The 23,985-nt window shown below is 36.9% G+C and overlaps 1 protein-coding gene across 3 annotated transcripts in view; it reads right to left on the bottom strand.

Annotated features, from left to right (window-relative positions):
• LOC141741876 (neural-cadherin-like) overlaps positions 1-23,985 on the bottom strand; it is an 84,575-nt gene that overhangs the window by 38,874 nt on the left and 21,716 nt on the right. For all 3 annotated transcript variants that reach the window (XM_074582994.1, XM_074582993.1, XM_074582992.1), the window contains 6 exons: positions 12,162-12,359; positions 11,114-11,339; positions 8,533-8,734; positions 6,848-6,959; positions 5,435-5,684; positions 2,406-2,548 (listed from right to left, as the gene is read on the bottom strand). In XM_074582994.1, coding sequence (XP_074439095.1) covers positions 2,406-2,548; positions 5,435-5,684; positions 6,848-6,959; positions 8,533-8,734; positions 11,114-11,339; positions 12,162-12,288 — 1,060 coding nt within the window. In that variant the 5' untranslated portion in view covers positions 12,289-12,359. The remainder of the gene's footprint in view (positions 1-2,405; positions 2,549-5,434; positions 5,685-6,847; positions 6,960-8,532; positions 8,735-11,113; positions 11,340-12,161; positions 12,360-23,985) is intronic.

Genomic DNA, 23,985 nt, shown 5'->3' with positions numbered 1-23,985 from the left:
GGGGAAAAAAAGCCTCATCTAAAACCACAAATGTCCACTTTAAGCCAGTTAAAAAATGAGTTACCGAAAAAGTTGCACAAAGAAAACTATTCCAGTCAGAACTTTCATCCTATTGCTTTTTCTCCTCACGTGGCCATTTGATTACTAATAGTGTCTTTGGCTAATTGCAGCAGGTGGATATCAAGCTTTGAATGCACCAACAGCCCTTGCAAACTCTTCCTCCTGCTCCCTGGGTTTGGCTGCCCATGTTCAGGCCAGCTCCAACACCATGCAGCTGGCTAACCCTAGATCAGACAGTTAGTTGTCACAAGCCTTGTCAGTGGCCTCTGCCCCATGTCCTGGGGGCTGCGCTTAATCCCCTGGGGGTGTGCTGTACCTGGCCATGTACATTGCTAACCCTGACACTGTCTTGCCGACTTGGCTTCCCAGCCTGACCTGAGACCTGCCCATCAAAGCAGACCTCTCTGGTGACCACTGGCTTGTTGGGTGAACCAGGTTTGCATCTCAGGTCATTCTTGCTCAGGATGGTCTGAGGCTGTGAGATCCTTGCCCCTGCCTGCCTTGCTGTCACCCTTGACTCCCATTTCACCTTACCCTGCAGAATAGCCCCTTCTTCCTGCAAATTTGAAAACAGTTTCCTAGATTCAAATTTACTCCAATCCTTGTTTAACACTTTGGAATATCACACTGTTATCAATAATAATGTTCTCTATTAAGTTACCTGTAACCTATAATAATGCTCTCTACTATGAAGTTACTGACTGAAAGCAAACAAACAAGTAAGACAGGTCAATTATAGAAATCTTTTAGGAAAATGATATAATTTTTTTAACATTATAAGAGTCCAGAACAATTGCATCTTTTTCCTGCATTTTTTTAAATTAGAGCCATAGAATAGTTTGGGTTGGAAGGAACCTTTAAAGGTCACCTAGTTCAACCCCTCCTGCAACGAGCAGGAACGTCTTCAACTAGATTAGGTTGCTCAGAGCCTTGAATGTTTCCAGGGACAGGGCATCTACCACCTCTCTAAGCAACCTGGCTTAAGAAGTTATCCTCAATGCACTCCAGGACTTCCTGGGATTACGTACAGCTCACTGTGTTGCTTTTCCAGCAGATGTCGGGGTGGCTGATGTCCCCCAGAAGGACAAGAACCTCCTGTGCTGGCCTCTCACAGGAGTGTGATGCCTCCTGTAGCTGGAGTAAGGCAGCTTCATCAATAGGCTCCCCTTGATCAGGCGGCCTGTGGTAGACACCAACCACAAGGCTCCCTTTGTTGCCTTGGTCTGTAATTCTTACCCATAAGCTTTCACCCACTCATGGTTATTCTTCAGACACAGCTCTTCACATGCTATCCATTTCTTGATTTAGAGGCCAATGCCTTCATGCCTCCTTCCTCACCTGTCCCTTCTGAACAGCTTGTAGCCATCAATAGCCACACTCTAGTCATGGGATTTGTCCCATCAAGTTTCAGTAATGGCAACTAGGTCGTAGCTTTCTAGCAGCGCAGTGGCTTCCACCTCCTCCTGTTTGTTGTCCATGCTGCATGCATTGGTGTAGAGGCACTTCAGCAGGGCTGTCAGCAGTGTCACCTTCTTACAGGAACACCCCTTAACTCCTTTGAGGTATTTCACTGGTGTTTCCCTCTTGGCTCCTATTACCTCAGGAGTCCCTGGTTCATGTCTGTAAGACTTCAAGTGTGCTGCAGTGTACCCAGCACATCTCAGAGCAACAGACTAAGGGCCCAAGCCATGGACTTGCCTCCATTTGCTCCTCTACTTCAAGCTACTGCCTTCATCCTGGTGGTGGGAGGATACAGGATCTCCTTGATCTTGTTTTTTTCTCTGGTGGTTGTTCCCGTTTCTGTCTCAGTGAGGGCAGAGCATGGTTCCACCAGTCTATCTCTTTCTCTGACTTCCTGACGCTCCTTAACCTTTCTACTTCCTCTCGTAGTTCTGCCACCAGCCTGAGCACATCATCCATGTAGTCACACTTCACACCACTCTTCTCACTGCTGCCATCTCTTACCAGCAAAGGGCTCTGGCACTCCCTGCAGCCCCAGACCTGGATGGCTATATGTTTTCATGGGACCACAGTCTGAGTTGCCACATCCATTCTGCCAAGTGCAAAGGACATGGCTTTGCATTGGGTGGATACCATAGTAGTTAAGCTCCTTTCGAGAGGGAGACGACCACCAATTGAACTCATCTCTTGAGCTGGTAAGGTCACTACACATTTCCTGCGCTCCCTTCCGTGCCAACTGCCACGCCATTAGATTAGTAGTAGCTTCAAAAATAACATATGCTATTCAGTTTTTATAATTGCTACCTAATGAAAGCCGACTTCAAGCTGCATCACACCAGAATCAACATTTTGACTGCAGCAGCAAAGACCTATTATATTATTACCTTTCTTAGGGTCAATAACAAAGTTTCCTTTTTGATTCCCAGACAGAATATCATATGTCACACCATCTCCATCAGGGTCAACAGCATTAACTGTAGCAATCAGTGTGTTTGGGCCTGCATCTTCGGAAACAAAACTCCTGTAGCTGTTAAAAGAAATTATGAAAACACATTTATGAACTTAGACAGGAAATAATACTATGTTTTACAATGCCTACTGATTACCTGTACAAAGGGTACTGCAGATTTGTAATTTATTAATACAATTACACTGATAAGATGCTTCTTTGCTAACCAGTAAAATGATAGTATTGATGATCTATCCAACCACTCATGTCTTTCTGTTGTTACCTCCCATGGATTTCCACTGCAAACTTTCAGCAGTATTGAAGCTTTGAAGCTTAACTTCGCAACAAGACTTGGATTAAATGCAGAGTTCACTATTTTTTTAATTTTAAAGAATGAGTTTCATGATTCACAGAATCAAAGCAAACATTCACTAAGTTAAAGCATTGCTAGTGATAGCATACTTTCTGACACAAGCTGTCAAAATGCTTTCAGTGTAGTCTTTGCACCAGAAGAACTAAGATGAGAATCAGATGCGGAGGATATGTGTATAATGTCAGTTTTACAAAAATCTCCTCTCAAGTCCAGACACATCAGTGAAATTGTAAGCTCTTAAGAGACATTATCAGCCTAAGCTTAACGCTCTCTGGAGTAGAAAAGCCCCCCGGTTAGCAAAGTCCCAAATATTTATTATTTCATCTGACTGGATTGAGCATAGGCCAGACTAAGCATACTACAGACCTGTCCATAGTAGATATCCCAAAGCTCAGCCATAAGAATGAACTACAGCTGGCTGTATCCAACAATATCGATAAACACATATGTGTCACTGGGTTCAGAGTGCTTATGGACCCACCTTCCATATGCTGAGAATAGGAAAAAATTCAAAGAAAATGGATGCACTGAAAACCTCTCCCTTAGCTTTTGCTGTCTAGATATATGTGTTTATATCAAAACCTTCACAGACACAGCTTTTTTCTTCCCCCAGTTTAATATACAATGAAGTAAGAGAAGTAAATTATTTTGGTTTAGCTCAGTCACAACCCTCAGGACACTGTCTTAGTTCTGCATTTGGAAAGCAAATGAACAGTAATTCTGATAATTTTGAACATGAGATACAGGGATAGAAGAGTTCAAGTCATCAGAAGAGGTCTCCTAAAAAGGAGAAAGTAAAAACTGACAACATGAAACAGAGTGGTAGCCTTAAGCATTTCATAACTGAGATACAGAATAACTGTGATGAAAGAAAGCTTGTGGCAAGGAATCATAAGTTTATACTGCACTGTAAGTCTATTTAAACAAAGGGCTAGAAGGACAACATCATCATCTTGCTTTGTATTAGCCTGCCACAGAACATAACATTAATTGCAAACTAGTCTCTCAACTGGACCTAATTTATGGGTGTTTGTGATGAATCTATTTCACAGAAAACTTCGACTAAGTTCTGTCTGAAATTCATCTTTGGGTTCAAGATTTTTTTCATAACTGGAAAGATAAAGCAAAATCACAGCCTGGTTAACCTGGTTAAATGAAAACTTGAGAAAATTTGAATTCCAGGAGCTGAACTCAATTCCATTGCCAATCTATACATATATACAATAGCAGTTTCCCTGCTATTGTACAGGGAAAAGACAAGCTTCTTGTGCATGTTTGGTAATTTAAAATTGTGTTCAATTTAACCAAATTCTTCAGTAAACTTTAAATACAAGAGCTGAAAGGATTTTGTTGTTGGTTTTTTTTAACTATGTTTTCTGCTTCCGATTTGTTAGTGATGTTCACAGCATCTTTAATACTGTGAACATCATTTCTGATTAAAAATTAGGAACAGATACAAGATAAATATTAAATTACTCCGAATATTAAAACAAATAAATATACAAAAAATAGGCATCATCTGAAGAGTGAGAAACTTAATCTGGTTTAGTATTTGAAAATGCACAGAGATCCAATAAGAACTTACAAAAGATCACTATTTCCAAGCCATATCTCCTAAGCAATGTTTATGAAAGAAAGGAAGGCACAAGATTTTGAAGCCAGAGGTTACCTTTATGTAAAATGGGGACTGTCAGAAAGCTTTGATGTTTTGTTCAGCTAGACCACAGGCTTAGCACCACTGAAATCTCTGCCTGGGTTTTGTTCCGAGCAACTTCTACTTTAAGAGTAGAAAGCTGATACAGAAACCGATTGGGAATTTCATTATTAAGCTTCTAATGCAAATCCATGAGTACTTTTGATATTGCTTCAGATGCTTCTGAGTTGCAATTATGGAAGAAAAATGTTTACTGATCCTTTGGAGGGGGAGGAGGAGAAAGTAGTAGAGTCTGTAGGGCATGGGACTAAGTGAAATTAAGTGAACTCCACTTACTGACATTTCTCTTGTGGTTTTTATAATTCAGTAGTCATTTAGGATTCTGTCATCTAAGCGTTTTTCTTCAACGATTATAAACCAGGGATGCGGACTGTTGACTCTATCTAAGTTTAAGTTGCCTAATTACGAGGCAAAACTCCACCATGTAGTCCCGATGAGGGCCAAGGACAACACTGAGTTGCCTGCTTTTTCTGCTTGATTTCTTTTGGTGGTGGAGGGGTCCTCTTGAAATGTATAATCTGAAATTACTGCACCTCCTCTCTCTTTCAGTACATATTGGAAAAAAAGTAAGTGCAAGATCTGTCAAAACAGACTGTCTACACACTACCCCTATCTAGCTAGATATATAAGTTCTACTATACATTAAAAGTATGCCTAAACCTTAAAATTAAGAACCAAACTTAAACTTTCTTCTTTTTTTTTTTTACCAGTAGTAACAGCATCTCAGAGTCAAAAAGTCATCCCACATTTGTCAGTCTAACTCAGATTTCACTGAACTGAAGCCAGTTACCATCCTGTAAGGATCAGCCTTACAACCAAAATAAAAAAAGCAACAGTAAAAGACAAAGATACCACAGTTTTAAGAATATGTATTTACATTGTCTGGGAAAATTCAGGTGCTTCATCATTGACATTTGAAACATGGATCCTAACAGTTGCTGTTCCAGTCCTTGGCTCTTCCCCTTTATCTACAGCCATAATTATGAACTCATAAAGATGGTTAGGTCGCTCATAGTCTAACTGTGTTGCCGGAAAAATAGTACCATGAGAAGTAATACTGAAGTCTTGACTCAAAGTGTAATATAGCATTTCGGCATTCTCTTTTGAATCACAGTCAGTGGCCGTCACTATTAAAAGAGAAAAGAGAAAGACATTGCGTAGATCAAAGTTTGTGAATTGGAATGTTAAGTACTTTAACAAGAGAACTAGCGTGTAGTATTAAACTGTAACAGCATTTGCCTTGGCATTTGCTGCTTGAAATAATTCATAAAACTGTGCTATCCTCTATGCTTTTTATTGAGCTAACCCCTACTTGAAAATAAGTCGCTTTAAAAAAGTTGCTATACTGCTGACTTAAGATCACTCAGACAGATCACACCCTGTGTGATTAAAGATGAAATATTTACATATATTATTCAACTGATGCAAGTTAAATTAATGTGTTTGTCAGATTCTACCCATAACCTACAAAAACCTACATTAAAAGCACAGTTACCAGAATAGTAACCAACAGACTACCATTAGTACAGGATAAATCACTACCTAGAACAGTAGGAGGTTATAAAACCCTATTTACTAAGGACCAGAAATTTTCCTGTAGTTTAATTTCCTTCTGCCTCTCAAGATTTATAAAAAGTTTATGTAAGGGTTAAAGATTAATATAAGGCCCTTCTACAACTGTTTAGTTGACATAAATTTGTTTTATTGCCAGGACCTGCTCATTTCTTTATGAAGATTTTCAATATAAGATTTTTGTGGTTTACATAATCAAAATTTACATAATTTACAGACCGCTATCATTTAAAGCTTAAGTTATTGGTAACATTGGGAAGAAGCAAATTCTTTTTCTCAAGCATCCAAACAAAACCTCACATACAACAGTTAAACCATGCAAGAGGCTTTCAACGCAAAAGAGCAGTATTCCCTAGAGCAAGCCCACATAGGACTCAAAGTCGGGCAGAGAAGGTAAGCTGATGTGTCTACAATTTCTGATCCAACATCACTCTCTTTTGACTTTCCATCAAAAAAAGGAATGTTGCAAGATTGCTACTCTAAGCCTGCTGCCATAATACCAACCACAACTGAAGTCTTGTTCCCATCCCCCAAAATCGTTTGGGCTGTGGCAGTGGTAAATAATGATGACCCGATTCTACAACATGACATTCCCCTTCAGAGAGTTGCAACGACCCATGCTGGGGCGGGTAATTTTGCCTTCTGAACTGAATTCTAATTAGTGGGAGGAACAAAAATACCTATACTGAATGTAGCAAATAGTTTCAGAAGTACTAACCTTGTAGAAGTGCAGTTGTCCTAGTAACTGTTTCAGGAACACCAACTTTGCTGTAAATTGACTGATTAAATTCAGGGGCACAATCATTCACATCTGTGATTACAACCAAAACCTGAACGGGAAAAGAGGGAAATGTTAAACAACAAAGTGAATCAAGGCAATTACTTCATTGCTCTAAAAATATTGGATGGAAGAATTTCCCAAAAACACCCTTGAGGTCTTCAGAAGCTATAGCACATAGGATAAGCCATTTTTCTTAGATTGCTCTTTTCCTGCTGAGAACTGTTGAAATATTAGATTCCAAAATATTAGGCTTTGCCAAGTCTCAGTCCTCTACAGCAACATTCAGCACTCACCTTTCATCCCCGTTGATTATTTCCTATTACTAATTTAAAGGAAAATGGATCGTCTGGTTTCCAAGCATCCTTTTTCCATTATCTTCCAACACTTCTGTGATTTGTAACACTTGTAACACAATTCTACTGCCAAGCATATTACATTTTAGCAGTGTAAATCTCCAAGACCAAGTTCTGAATTCAACTACAGCAGTGTAAATCAGATGTAAATAGAACCGATTATGGTAAAACAACTCAGAAATACAATTCTGCTTCTAACATCTTTAAAAATGTTTTCATATTCCTATGTCAAAGATGAGTCCGCAGTGGCATTGTTTACAATCCAAACAGTAAGGAGCGTGTTAAATTAGCCTTTATGGCATCTCACACTGCTGCACTTCAGACTGACTGAAGCTGGTTGAGATATTCTGCATCACAGTGCAACAGGTAGACACGTACTCCATCTACCCTTACATAGGTTCGTAGAAACTGGGAGTTGCTCTCTCATAACCACTAAGGTTGTATCAGTGTAAAGCAGGTGCAAGTTAAACTACATTTAGGCTAAGTGTATTTCTAAAATCATCTCATAATCCCCTTTCAAGTCATATTCTACCATCCTTCATCTTGTAGTACGTAAAAGGGTCAACAGAAATTATCAGTCTCTGGTGTGCTACAGCCACTACACTGACACACTGTTTCACTGTCTCTCTGTGTCCTCCCTCTTGTTCTTAATAATTCTGCCACCTGTTCCCTCTACAGTGTACATCTTATTTCCTGCAGCAGGAACAAACTGTTACATTGCATGCATTTCCTAGCTCAGTGAATCCTTGATTTCAAACAACTCTAATAACTATATTTAAAAATATTTTTGCTGTCAAACAGCTTTCTAAAACACCATGAACCATCATCTCTTAGTATCTGGGAGTTTTTATTACTTTCTCTCTTTACAAGTTCACTTTGTGTTCTTGATACTAAACAAATCATTCTCTGTTCTGCTCTTGCTTCAAATTGGAATAATCTCAAATATACACCATACTTTACAAAGGTTTAGAGTAAGACACAACCCCACATTTGGCTTGGGCACATCTGTTTCCATATCTTCCCAGATGAGACCTAGGGCCTATGACGGAATCCCTCAGAAACTGCTGTTCCAGTATCAGCGACAGTGAACTTTAAGAGTACCTAAACCAGCCCTCAACATCTACCCATAGACAGAAAGACTTTTAAAATGGACAGTGGAATAGACAGCATGAATTGAGGAAATGGGAGCCCCTAGTAAATCTGTACAGAAGTCTGGGAAGGTTGTAGGAAAGTGGAAAGACATACAGACAGCCAGAAATGAACACCTACCTCAGCTGCACTATTGAATTCCTCATTTTCCTCTGCTCTGACTGAAAGAACATACTGGTGTTGGTCAGTCTCATAATCCACACTCCGAGTTAAACTGATATCTCCTGTTGCCCGATCAATACTGAATAGATCACTAGGATTTGTTAAAAAACTGTAGCTCAGGGATTTCTTTTGATATGATACAGCAGTGACTGTAAGAAAGCTGCATTAAAAAAAAAAAAGAAAAAAGGGAGGACTCTTAAGCACGTAATACAACATACCGAAAAATATGACAAAAATTATACATATCAGAAATGATGGTGCAATTCGGTAGGTCTGATCAGAGCAAACTCACTGAAGTCAGTGATAGCTGTACCTAAATACCAAATTCAAACACTTTGTTATACAGCACTACTTTCGTCTTGAGGTTAAATAGATAAAGATTTGAAGCAGAACACAGTAAGGATTAAAAACACAGGAACAGAGTATTTCATTTGTGCTGCAACTGAATTTGCCTACTCTAATGTCCTTCTATGGTAAACTAAAAGATAAAGTAAGATGCAAAAGATTCATTTTAATAACAGCATGGTAAGTTTGCTGCTGCAGTTATACCATCCTAAAGTTTCAACAGGTAACTGCAAAAGGATAAAAGCCAGGCACTAACAGCATGCATGTTACAGGTTTTTCCACTGAAGTCCAATGTGTCTAAAGGCTTCAAGTGGGAAAAACACTTGTAATATGAAGTAAAAGAAGAAATTAAAAAATAAATATTTTTAAAGGGTTTAAAACAGAATACTAAATCCTCAAACGTCTGTTGTTTTACCATGCAGGTTTCCTAGGAAGAAATTCCATATAGAACCCACCAACATGTATGATCCTGTGACAACTACAAATCAAGAAGACAAAACTCTGCGTTCGAACAGTTTTTCCCCGTCTATTTCCATGCTGCTGTCTTCTCACTTCCCTTAAGTGCAATACTGAAACAATGGAAAATGTTGCTGTAGGTCATAATCTCATGTTAGCCTTTTTCTGTATTTTCCCATGACATGGTCTCACAGTCAGTTTCAGCCAGTGCCAAGGCTGTGTTCCTGCCAACAGGAATTATTTTGCCCTCCATCTAACTCCCTACCCTGGCTGCATGCTTAGGCCACCTCTACTCTCCTATCAGCCCTAAAAATCAAAAGGCCATACTGTTAGCATGTTTAACAACCCAACTGATTTTTTTTACTTTTTTTGGCTTTGTTTTTCATAGGATCAGTTTGCCCGTGCAGCTAGCATACTAGCACTAGTGGCAGACCAAAGGAAGACGGAGATTTTGTAACACTCCTCTGCTCAGCAGCAGTCTTAAATCAGCATACAATTATGAAGCCCCACACCCAGAAGTCCAGTGCATGACAGCAACTCTGTTTTCCTGCAACTTGTGTAATTGGTCCAATTTAAATATTGGAACTTTAGGATTCTACACAGATTTTCATGACTATTTCTGGTCAATATGTAACAGGAAACTACTTTCAATGGGCACATTGTTTATATTCTGACATAATAACAACTGTATTAAATACTTCACTCCTTTTGGATATCATGAAGTAATTTGACAAACTGATTAATCTACTATCATCTTAGGTGTGCAAACCTATTTTTAAATAGTGACAAAAAATAGTTCTAAAGAATTTCATTATTTTTAATCCTAAACATTATTGCACTCAAGATGGCAGGTATCTGTTAGGTATTGTAGCATTTCACAGTTCTTACATTTCTTTTATGCCTGTGCTATTTAAGTTTACTGCAGTTCTAAAGAAAAACCTTGTTATCTACTATACCAATTGGGTTTTTTTAAAAAAATCTTAACTCATCTTGGTTATTTAGACACTGTAAAACCTAATGTTGTAGGTTGGTACAGTAAAATACAACACCACAGACAATATAATATGAATAACAGTTGAATGGTCGCACAAGAAAGATGTTTACTGGACAAAAGTACTCTTGATTCAACTGAAAGAGGAAATGTTTTCCATAAGAACAAAACAGTTTCGGGCAGACAGAACTGAGTACTCAGGTGGACTTGCATTACTAACATTTTCTGTGATATTTAGATCCACATGGTTAGACAAAGGATGGAAAAATAAAATGACAAGTTTTGTGGCATCTTCATTTTTGCTCAGTTTGTCTCCATGACTGATGAAGACAGTGAAGACAGTCTTTTGTTTTTTCTGATTTTCACTTGATGGAGAAGGCACTTCTCCAAATTTGACACATAAAATTAATATATTCTTTCATACCAGGATATCTTTCCTCATGATGTAACAGTTATATTCGGAATCCTGCATTTTGTTTGAAAATTAAGACACAACCAACACCTACTAATACTTTCCATATTGTTTAAAAAGCAAGAAACTAATTTTTCAATACTGCTTTTCTGTATAAAAGGGTGATTAAAAAATACATCAATCAAACTGTATCGTGATCACGTCTATTAAGATATCTAAATTGCTACTCACAGTATCTACTTGTGATTCACAAACAATACTGAAGCTCTGGAAAGATCATACAGAAGTTAAACTAGGAACACAATCTCACTGCATTATTTTTAACTGTTACTTACGATTTTCCTTGTGGCATACTTTCAGGAACATAAACAAAGTATGATATGTTGGTGAACTGTGGTGGTCGAAATCCAGCAATTACAGAAACAGAGGCTGGAGACCCTCTGCTTCCAAATTTATCTGCTGCTAGTACAGTCAGTAAATACTCCTTGTCCCTCACCAACGGCAAACCTGTTGTTTTAATCCAGCCAGTGTCCTTCTCAACTTCAAACCTGTCTTCACCACCTAAAAAGAACAGATCCACAAATTTCTGTCAGCAAGAACATTTTTACTTGATTAAAATAAAGATGAGAAAATGGTATCAATTCCCAAGTTGGTTTTGGCTTAGAATCAGCACGCACACAAAAATTCAAATTCATGATTACATTTCTAAGTTGCATTTTACTTCTCTAGACAATTATCACTCTTCTTTATCCTCCAATACTTTGGCATCGTTTGACCCTAAATATCCCTTACCAGAAAATACCCTGATAGAGTCCTGCCCAAGAGGAACAGTCACTTTTGGACGAGTATTGCTACTCTCCTTCTGCTTAGACAGCTTTGAACTATTACTGAGGTTTCTTTTAAGAGCCCGCAAAGTAAATTTTTAATGAGTCTGTACTAGCTTTGCAAAGCTAAAGCACAACCCAGACCCTTAAAAATTTTTTAGAGATTAACCAGAAGGATAACTCCCGTAAGGGAAAAGGAACATTAACCCTCTCTACCCAATAAACTGTGCTCCAATACTGCCCTATCTCATGAACAGGCAGTCCAGCAGAGAGGTGCTGACTGCTGCTGCCATTGCCACAGCCCTGAGGAGTATTGACTGCTCCAGTCCCCATCATTCCCCAGGGGACAATCTCGGCAGGAACCCAGCTTTGCAGGGAGAACACACTTCAAATCTGGAAAATCTGTCCATACCCTCAATAAAAGTTGATTTTTCTTACACACAGAGATTAAGAACCTTTGCAGGAGGAACGGAAGACCTTTCACCAATGAAACAGGCTAAAGGACAAAAGTCACAACAGTGAAGCCTAATACACAGGGAATGAGAGGGTTAATATTTACCTTCCAAGAGAAAATATTCTACAGCTCCATGGATCCCTTCGTCTGCATCCACAGCAAGCAGCCTGTATACTTCAGTACCTCCCGGAGCTTCAGGGGAAACCACAGCCAAAAATGGGAAGGGCTCCATGGCCCATTTGGGTACATTGTCATTCACGTCTGTCACAGTAAGTGACAAGTGCACCAAGTACCAATCCTTTCCTAATGGTCACAGAAAAAATTAAGAAATACTTAGACAGCTACTTAATGGCACTCAGAGTAACAGAAAAATGTATCAATTCCTAAGCGTGTACTGTCCCCAATATTGTTGGCATGTAATCCAGAAAAAAAGTGTTTTTTAAGTCTCTTCTGCAATTAACAGCATCCATACACAACGGGGGGGAAAAAATAACCAGCACAAGTACTGCTGAACTGCAAGATCGAAGCCACCCATGTTACATTCTACTAATATCTCTTTTTAGGAAAGGTCACCAATTCTTAAATTTTCAAAATTTAAATACATGTTTTCTGAAAAGTTTTTTTTCTCAAGAAAAAACTATCAAAAAATATTTTGTTTATGCAATGATTACAGCAACTCTGAATTTTGAAAATTAAATATTTGCTGCCACAAAATTCTAACCAATCTACCCTAACTAGTGATTTTCCTGCTTAGAAAGTTCACTGAAATCCTAATACGGTCTTCACTTCTATTAAAGACTGAATGCTGTTAAAAACAATAAATCAAAAACAAATGCCAAAACAAACACCACAGAATGGAACAATTCAATTCTCCAAAACTCAACAACAGAAGATCCTTAAAAATCAGGAAAAAGCATTAGTTATAGCTCTGCCATTATTAAAATAACCAGTGAAGACAGTAGAGCTCCTAAACAAGTAATAAATATCAGGCAGGTATGGCTGAAAAGGTGGCAGAAAGAAAAAACATCAGACTAAAGAAACTGCTCCAAAATCTCCAGGAATGGAGTTAAGCTTTCCTGTTAAAGGAGGAAAGAGTGGAAAAATATCCTGGGTGGAATTTCTGAACAGAAGACCAAAGAATAGGATTAAAATTTTCACGTTCCAAAGAAAGCAAAAGGATACCGAAGACAGAAAGCCTTTTTCTCTTTAGTAAATGTATATGCACTTTCAGCTGAAAAAATGCTTCCTTCCACCACACACAACTAGTACAGATTTTGAAGAAATTTAGCTGGGGTAACACAAGACTGTGACAAAGTGTGTTTGTTGGGGTTTTTTTTGTAACTGAAAATATTTATCAGTAACACCAGGGAACACAGTACAAATATAACTTGGGCCTTTTGGCTAGCATGGCTCCAAGTGGACTGGCACTAAACTTGTAAAAATTTTTGCTACAGAAGCCAACTTGAGTGTTCCTGCAGTCCATATTTAATGCCTCTGGCTCCAGAAAAGTGATGCACGCAGACCTAGTCTGACTCTGAAAGCAGCTGAACTGCACCGACATGGCACTATGCCCCAGCTAACAAGCCTGGCGAAGTGAAAGAGAATGTGGTCCAGCTAAAAACAGCTATCTACATTTACAACACGACTTATCCATGAGTTTAATAATGGATGTAAAGTCAGAATTTTTAAAGTTGATGGTGTTAATACTTGATTTCAGTGTGTATTTATTATTTATACATACATGAAAACATATCTACACACACATGGATTTATTTTCAAAATAGCTTTACAGGAACTGAAACAACATACAGAGGAACACCTAAAATTATCAGTTTTGATTTAAATCCATTTAATATTATAAAGAACTTAGTATTTAAGACTCTAAATAGAAAGTGTTGCCAAAATGTCTAATCTTGCGAAGGGTGTTACCTTGCTAAAGAGAAATATTCTCCCAGGAAGGTGTGCCAATTAGGCTGAACAGCCGTACTCTCTCTCCCTCTCCACTTCCTTAATTGCAGCATTATTTCCCTCTCCAAAAAACATCCATGTTCCAACTAAAATACGTTACTTTTGTCTGATGTATGCATTTACTAATGTTATCGCTTCACTCCCACAGCAGTAGTAATATATCTTTCACATCAGACTCTTTCAAGCTTCAGCTTTTCATAATTACAAACCTCTGTCTGACGGCAAGTGGCATATTTAGTACACCGTATCATAATCTGCAATCTACAAACAACCAGTAAGTGGATTGTCATACAGAAAATTCCTTGGTGCTGTGATTAACAAAGTCAAATATAGGTTTCTTAGTTTAGATTCCTGAGACTTAATCCATCATGACCTTTCAGTACTTTCTGTTCTTATCTCAAAAATTCTCTTAATAGAAAAATCAGCATTCACCCAAAATAATCACAGAAGTTCTTCCCAGTTAAAATTGTAAAACTGCATTAATTCATCTGAATTTTAGAACTGTAACTGTGAGTACATCACTTTTTTTATCTTTCTCTAAAGAGCAACAGAAAGTGTATTGACAGTAACTTGTTAAACCCAAATTAATTTCCTTGTAATTATATCCTGCACTCAGCATCTAATGTTCCAGGGAATACAATGTTAGCTTAAGATAGCACATGTGAAAAAATAGTGGCTACAGCAAAACCAAATTCCTAATTTATCAAACAGCAAATCACAGAAGCGACCAGTCTCTTGAAAAAGAACCTTAAACATGCCTTGCGCCACCATAGAATATGGATACATACAACACACATTTTTACATTTTCATGAAAAAATTCTCAGTTGCCATCTACATCTAAGACTTAAAAAGTCTTCTTGACTCTGAGATGAATTGTGTGTGTTACATATTGCACTTCTGCAGTCAGAAGTGTTGGGAGGCCTGCTGTAAGGATGCAGCTTCTCTAGGCCAAACGTTCTTTATAACATTGCATGTGAAGCCAAAGTTTCCAAATATAAACTCGAATTGCCTCATTGCAAAAAAAGACTGACTCTGAGGTGAGACTGCTGTAGCCCATCCACACTGCTATTGCATTGTTCTCGTAATCACCTAGGTATAATTCCCTTCAACATTTAGACAGACTGTGAAAGCTGCTGTGTGCTTTCCCCTCTGCATAGCACAAAAGAAGCCAGAAGGAGCAACAAAAAAACATCAAAAAATCATGATGTAAAAAGCAGCAGCATAGATATTATTTCTCACTACCATATTAAATAAAACCAGATGTGTTTCAAAGAGACATGTTCCACGTCAGAATGTGCATTCCAAAATCCCAGGGCAGCCAGCCCAAGACACCTGAAGAAACTGCAGAGAGAACTTGTTAGCTGTTGATCTGAGTCTGAGGTTGAAATATACCACAGCAACCCACAACAGGGTAGCTCTAAATGAGAATTGCCAAATGAGATCAGTGTCTGCTTGAACACTCCATAGATTTTAATTGAAAGGTTGTCCAAAAAGAGTAAGTGCAAAAGGGAGACATTAGTGTCAAAATTGCCTGTCTCTTCTCAAAGAACAGGTCTTGTGGAAGCTGTCACAGGTTTATAAATACCCACAATTAGCTTAGTTTGCCTGGGCATACTGCAGGCTTAAAATAGCAAGCACTAAATTAGAAGCTGAGTTAAGAACCTTTGAAAATCTGCCTCTATAATAGCAAGATCTATTGAGGATTTGAATGCCACCTTGGTAACCCTGCCATGAGTGGAAAGGTTACTGTTTGACTCTATGGAGTCTGGAAATCAATATCCTAATCAACCCATGAACTCATTCTGTTTCACGTTCTGCTAAAGTTCTTAACATGGATGCATTCCTATACCAAAAAATAAGTCATAATCGAAGAATAACTGGTTTTTATTGAACCAGTAGTAAAAAACCTGGACACAAACTCTACTCTTGTCTCTTAGCAATTTCAGTTCACTGAACATTAATATGCTGGTCCTAAGTACATAATTACAACTGAGAAATATGTCTTCTAAGGAAACTGGGGAAAACTGCATCAGGACTGAGATTAATCCTCACATGCCCTTGCAAACTTTATTAATCAAAAACTCAAAGGACTTGGACATGTTCCTCCAGGTACTTGTGTTTCAGTAGTTAAGAAACCTTAATGTCATTTGACATCTTCGCAAGATCAAAGCTTTCAGTAATATGTTGGTTACCTCTGAAACATCTGAATACTCTTCAGAATTTTTGTAGGATAGTCAGCAGAAACTACAATGCACATGATCGAAGAAACAGGCATAAGTGCCTCTCGTGACCAGTATACATATCCACTGCACGTGACCTTACAGATCTTATTGGTATGTTATCTTCTTCCATTAACCATAGCCAATCTGATTCACAAGCAAAAATACTAAATGAATCATCATGATTTTGCTTTCAGATAAAGGCAGTCTGGAGGAAAATGATTGTAAGGAAGTTTTCCCTTGACTGCATACCATGTATCAAAGCAAAAACTATAACAGAAACACCGAACAGGACTGTACTTCTCTGCACAGAGACCTACAAATGTGACCTGACAACTTGTAGAAACAACATCAGGGTGTCCAATGAAGCATGATCAGACACGGACTTGCCAGAGGACAACGAGTGTGATGAAGAGACTGACGTGGACAATAATATGTAATATATGCATGTCTAGCAGGACAACACATTAAGAATTTCAAAGTATATGTTCATGATCGTGATTTTTTTTAAAGCATAACTCTACATTCCAACGAGCACAGCAAAGATTTTAAAGTTTTTCCTTTGTTGTAATTATCACTGCATGTATGTTACAAAATGCAGGCTCTTATATTTTGTAACTGACATGGCTCCTTTCCTACAGAATAGTTGTTTTCCTACAGAATGGAGCTTAAACCAGAATTTTAACTAATCTTTAATGAGGTATATAAAATTCATTTTTTCCCTCTATTTACAAAGATGATTTGGGCTTCAAGACACTGGAAGGAAGGAAATTTTCGAAACATACATCTCTTGATAGTTAAGGTGCCTCAAACCTTTCATCAAAACAACTCCTATGTGTATATTGCAGATATATTAATTACACATGTACATCAGTATATTAATAGTAGTAGTGCATTATTATGTATCTGCATTGGTATATTATGATTAATAAGCGTTTATTAGTAGTAAATAAGTGGTACATGTGCAGTTATATAGCTACATTATGGGAGAAATAATATGTTACAATTCCACTCAAAATCTTAACAGAAACAGCTTAAAACTGGTAATCCTTTGTGGATTTGGGTTAAGTCCTACAAACACACAGACAGGTTCTACTTAAATTATCTGTTTTGAATACCAGGCTCTGATAACAAGCGGAGATACCTGCAACTATATTCAGCAGTGCAAGTAAACCCACTACTGAGACCCTAAGTCGGGAATCTGACACAGCCTTAATTATCCCTAAAAGAATTTTCAAATTGTTTTGTAACACACTACCAATAAGAATTTCCTCAATTTTAAACACTAGATACTTGACTTTCAAACCTGGCACGCTGTAGATATCTTACACAATGTCATCCATTCAAAAAAAATCCTACTGAAGAACAGTTCTGTTCATTACGTTATTGGCACACATGCAGTTTTTGCATTTGACAGATTTTCTTCCCTAGCTTTAGACAACAGAAAAATTTAAATTGCTTTTTCACAGATACTGAGCAACAACAGATAAAACTCAAAATGGCTCTTGCTGCACATAAACATGACAGTAACGTAACACTGGAACATCTTATATTAAAAATTAGTATTTTTAAAAGTCATCTAGTACTTCACATTCAAAAGGATAAAATAATCTTTTTATTTGATCAGAAAGCATTTTTTCCTCTTTTCTTATTTTTCTTCACTACGGAAACTAATAAAAACAGGTTCTGTGAGCAGATTGCTTTTCCCACATATTTGCAAATACCACTTATTTGCCCTTTGCAATATCAAAACTAAGCCCTCTCTACAGCTCTCTTTTCAATTTACATAAAAAATTAAAACTAAAATTATAAACTCTAGTCCAGAGGTTTTTCCTACTTTAGCTGCTTAATTCCCTATTAGAGTCAATTCATGTATCATCAAAAATCCTTCTTAGGGCAGCTCATCCTAAAGTCTGCTTTTCCTCTGATATTCCCTCCAGTTGGAATTGCTTCCTTTTAACTTAATATTACTGACAAAATCTGCAGCACTGAAATTCATTCCCTATCACCAAGATCAATCTTCATAATCCACTGCTGGAAACTCATCACAGGTATCTATCTATAATTGCTTATTTTTCATGCCTATCTGTGGTTGAAAACTGATAAAGAAAAGGATTTATTATACTGCCTTACTCTGAATTCCAACTACATTAGGAAATGCAATACACTAGCTGGCCCAAGTTTCTGCTCACAGTATGATATGCCGTGACTCAAAGATAAAAAAAAAAATTATCTTTAAAAAAAAAAAAATACATAAGCAAAATATTAAGTGACTTGCTGGGAAGTTTAATCATAGCAAAAACACTCTTTAAAAGCAGCAATAAGTAATTAATAAAATAAAAAAAAAAACATAAAATAATTAGAATCTCTAAAATATCTTTCTTTAGGTCTGCTTGTAGGCAAACTTCTATCCATGCAGCTAATTAAATCAGTTCTCTACCAACATACTCTGCATAAGAATTACACATCAACATAATCCAACTGTTGGTTTCTATAGCAGAAGCATTTCAAAGCGTGCCACAGCTTACCTACATAATGTCCCTAGGTGTTAGACTGTCATCATTTTATGTTAGTCTTATTTTAGCACTACACCTGTTAACCTTTCAATAGATGTGAAAAAACATCGGTCACCTCAGCTATCTGAGGAAACTGATTTACTAAAATCAGAATTACTGTATATCCAGTAACATTCCTTCAAGTCCGTAAGGTCCAAACCATAATACAGATAGGATTTGTGCAATATCTAACATCTTCCTAGTTTAAGACAAAATTCACTCTTTCGAAAGGAAGTCACTTCTCCAAGAAAAAGCATGAAAATCTGTTATTCAACTGCCTTTCAGAAAACACCAATGCATATCAAGGACAGCATCTGCTGTCAGCCTCCTCGCAAGATCCCTTTTTCCAAATCTCCATGATCAAAAGGCAGACAGTGCCTCATTAAGCACAGCTATTACGATTGAGAAGCTTTAATAAAGGCAGAGTTAAATATATAGAAGAAAACATAACATTTTAAATTAACTGTTCAAAGGTAGATCATTTGGCGAGATACAAACCACATATGTATAATAAAATAAACTGTTCTTATTTAAAAAAAAATAATAAATTAGAAAAAACTTAATACTCATATACTAGGAAGACTAAGTTACATACTTTGTCCAAACAGCTTAGGAAAATTTCTAATAAATTAAAAAGGGTGTCACAGGCTTGTACAATAATTAGTAATTTTTCATATCAAATTTAAGACATATAGAGGGACTCAGTATTTATAATGAACTGAAAGTATTTATAATGAACTCAAAATCATGAACCTCTAGGGCAGTCCATGTTAAAGACTTGTCAAAACTGAAGAACATACTGAAAATTACAAGCAGTCGCCAAATATCTTGATTGAATAATGGTTCCTTTCTTCTTTAGGTTCTTCACCAGTTCTTTATGGCTCTACCAAATCCAGGTTTATCTGAAAAAGCTTTTTGGGGTGTTCACCATTAATTTTCTAGGAAAGGGTTTCAACACAAAGTAACATGAACTAGCTCCTCCAACCCAGTATCGAAGTTGGGTTCTAAAGATTCATTGGATTGCACGCAGATACTGCAAACTAATAATCCTATCATTTCATACAGCAACTGGAAAAAAAAAATATTCCCGCACCTACCAATATTGTTACACTAAGGGTGGCAGGAAGGAGGAGAGGGCTTTGACACTTAATCATTCAGGTAACAACAACTTAAACCAAGCCTTGAAAATCATGTATGCTGAAATAGCTTGATTGCAATTTCAAGTACTCTAGGTTGGAGTTGCCTCTAAACCCATCTCTTTTCACCATGTCAAATTATAAAAGATGCTGTCAATCTGTGAAATCTGACGTATTCTCAGACTTCTGATTTCATTAAGATTATATGACTGTCTTTTCTCTTAAAAATCCAATAGATACTTCTATAAGTCGAGCCTTGAAAATAAAATCCTTGTTTTTGTTAAAGATGTAGGCTTCCCTGCATCAGTGTAATTGATAAAACTAACAATGCCAGACATTCTGATTTTAAAAATCTGACAATATAGAATACGTACTTGACTGAACATGCCTCTACAATTGTGGACAAATATTACCCATTCCCTGAGCGTACTGAGGGAAGAGGTATTATATTACTATGATTAAACAACAATGGGTGAGAAGCTACGTTGCTCCTGGCATTTTCAGTTTATTTTTAAAAGGAGATTAGGAGAATGTTAAAAGTCTTGCAAGTGTTTAGGTCAATATCACTATTACATTCTGGTCTATGTCTATCAGCAAATTAGGTATTCAAGTTAGTATTTTTCTTTTTGTTTTTTAAGATTCTCCAACTTCTAAGACTTTTAAATATTCACACATTTTTTGAAAACTCAGTGTTTTGTCATCTGTTTGGGATACTGCAAGTAAAATATTTTGGGTTTGGTTGAGAGGACATTGTTGTTTTCAGGAGGTTTTGCAAATATCATGCTGACCTTGCTCTATAATATGTTTCAATGTAAAATATCTACTGACTTAAAGTTTGGGAAGATACATTTCCAGAAAAAAAATGTTAATGTCCTAAGCCTCTAACTGCAATCAGGAGAAATCTCTGTTCCCATTTTCATACCATAACATGAGATAAAAGCTACTGGTTATTGTACCCAGTCCTATTGTATATCCTTCAAAAAATAGGACAATTATGCACAAACATTTCTCTACTGTCATTTCTGAAAATTCATGAAGTATATGATGGGCTACTTTTAAGTACGGTAGTTTGCTCATTCATAAAACATAAACCTTCTAAAGAGATAACTTTGATGGGCTCAAGCTGTGGACAGCCCACATTCCCTCCTAATATGCCTTATCTTTTTAGCAGATAGAATAATGACAATCTGTCATGTCTCTGTTCCTTACCCTCCTATGGCTTTTAGAATAGAAGTTAAAGCAAACCAGAAAACAAAAGTAAAAAAAGTAAAGAAAGCATCAGAGGAGCTAAATGATTGTGGCAGAGTGGATCTTGATATAAATTACCAGTTAAAAAAGAATGAAGTGATAACTATGTTATCAAGGACTTCCCAGTGTGATATCATCTGCTGAGAGCGGCAGACTGAAAAACCAAGCATGCCCAGATGTGAAATAAATTACTACAAATTAATGTGTCTCAATAAATTATTATTGTTTTCCAAAAAGCGTTATCATCAGGAGAGAACTTAGCTAAGGAGGTAGCAGCTACCATACCACTGTAAGATGGGAAGTTCTCTTGAAATTTTCTGTAGAATTTCTTGGGGAAAATCTGGTTTGTTTCTCTGTAGCCCATCACGTGCAAGAAAAAAAAAAAAAAGCCACCACAATCAGTAGCCTCACCAAAAAACAGCCTGTTATACTTCTTAGTATCACTATGCATAGAAAGTCTTTTGAACTAACATTATATGGGCTGCAAACCTAAACACATGAAAGACAGGAAATCATTATTAATTTTAATTTTTCAGAAAAAGAAAATGAAAAAGAGAAATCTGACTGTGGCACATCAGGTATCAACATTTATATGCATCATCAGTAAACTGAAGCTCATACCACACAGAACTCTTGTTGTTAGGGCTAGGAAAAAGCGATAAACTGGTTATCTGCCGAGCGCGCTGTTACTACAGAGAGAAAGGACACCAGGCTGTGAGACTTCACAAACATTTTTTTTGCATCAGGGAAGAAAGAATGACGAATCTCATTTTCCATTTCAAACTGTGTTGAGGAGTAAGCTGTCATATAGACAAAGCCTTCCTTACCTATTTCAACTCTCTTTGCTCTATCGCCCCCAACTGTCCTTATCCCAAAGCTGGCACTTCCTTAATACTGACTTTATATGCAATTCCCATTTAAGTAAGTAAAAAATTTTTATATGCCTACGATCAATCATCTAAGGCAATGAAATTTCCTATATAAGAAATTATGACCTCTTTTATCAGAAAAATGAAAAACAAAAGTGGAGTTTATGTCTGAAACACTTTATATTATGAAAAACTGTATATTATTGAGTGAATCAAAAGGAAACTGTTTTCAAAATACTGAATTTGTCTCCTATTCATACCAAAACATTTTGAAGTCAAAGGAAAATTTACTGTGGGCTAAATCTCAATCTCTCTTTCATTCTAAAGCCTGAACTCAAACATACCAAGAAAGTTTAAAGAAACTCTGTCTACAAATTTGGACACTACACTTCTAAATGCAAAAAAAGAGAGGTTAGGAAAAACTGAAATAAAACTATTTCATAATCAAATAAAGTGTAACATAATTGCCATGTCAGTCAGAGAACCAATGTCCAACTGGAGATGTTACAAACCAACTTTGAGAAAGATCGTATCCATATGTTCTATAATTTATTATTTCCATTGGATTAACAAATTTGTGCTGAAATTCGGTTAGAGCTTAAAAAAAAAAGTTGATTTTGTAGAATCTGAATGTTTGAGATGATAAACAGCCAGACGATCTAAACAGTTTTGGTGTTCAACTCCCAGTAGTCTCACAAAGATATTTTTAATCTGGTTGCTTGAAGTAGACAGCATATAGCATCAAAACATTCAGACTGAATAAACATCAACATGGTGCTCTAAAGCTTCCCCAGACATTCCTTTCTACCACAAATAAGTAACATTCCAAACCTGTAAACACCTATAGTTGTCCTGAATGCACACAGAATGAAAGTTTTCTTTTGACTTAAAGCATGAAACACATTGCAGTTTAATGAAACGCATCTGCTGGATAATAGATGATGATTTCAGCTTAAGCCCAGCTTGATGTGTAACTGTTAACATGGTTGTAATTCATAAAAGCGGTAATAAGAATTGTAAAAGACAAAACATCACCCAGAAGCTATGTAATTCTTAAGGATGATCCCCACAGAATCAATACACAGCTAGTAAGGGACTAAGGCCTCAGATAAAATTAAAATAGATGATCCTTGGCTTCCAAGCATGAAAACCTTCAAGGTTTAAAATATACGTATCACTAAAATTGGTATCTCCACTCTATATGTCGATACAAACAGGACAAATATACTTGAAATATAAATGACTGCTGTTAACTGTTTGGAAGGCATGTCAAACATCACTCTCAGTAAATCCTCTAATAAGAAAAAATGAACGACGGAGGATTACAAAGCTAATGCCCATGGATGAAGTAAGGTCAAAGGAGTTTGAGACAACAGAGGATTAGAGAGACAGGATCTTTCATGCACTTCCCCCAAGCATTAATGGAATAATAATGGCTCCTTCTCAAATTAAATGCCAGCTCTATGTTAAAATATTAATGCCAGTGACTGTCTATGAAATTTTACCTTCTGTTACTGGGTAAAAACTTAAAATAGTATTATGTTTTTGTGAGGAATAAAAAAATTGTGTCCCAATAAATTAAATGGGATAAAATCTGAAATGCTACAGAAAACGTGAGCATAACTAGCAATTCCTCAGGCAAAGGTAACTGAAAAATATAGCCCAGGGCTGAGTGACCAGTAGGATCACTAGAGGAATTGGTCATCAAGGACCATGTGCCAAAAAACAGCCTCATGAAGTTAAATCCTGAAATTTTGGAATTCTGTTTAGCATCTTGTTGGTCAAGCTAATGTACGACTTTTTCCTGATGTTTCTCTTTGGTATGGGGTTGTGGGGTTTGTGAGGTTTTTGGTTTTTTTTTTCTTTTGGCCAACATTTTTGTAAATTATGACAAATGCAAATATCGTTGGGTGATATTTCAATTTCAAATAAG

This window comes from Larus michahellis, chromosome 4, assembly GCF_964199755.1.
Source record: "Larus michahellis chromosome 4, bLarMic1.1, whole genome shotgun sequence".
In the NCBI taxonomy this organism is placed as follows: Eukaryota; Metazoa; Chordata; class Aves; order Charadriiformes; family Laridae; genus Larus; species Larus michahellis.
This window is presented reverse-complemented; position numbering and strand designations above follow the sequence as displayed.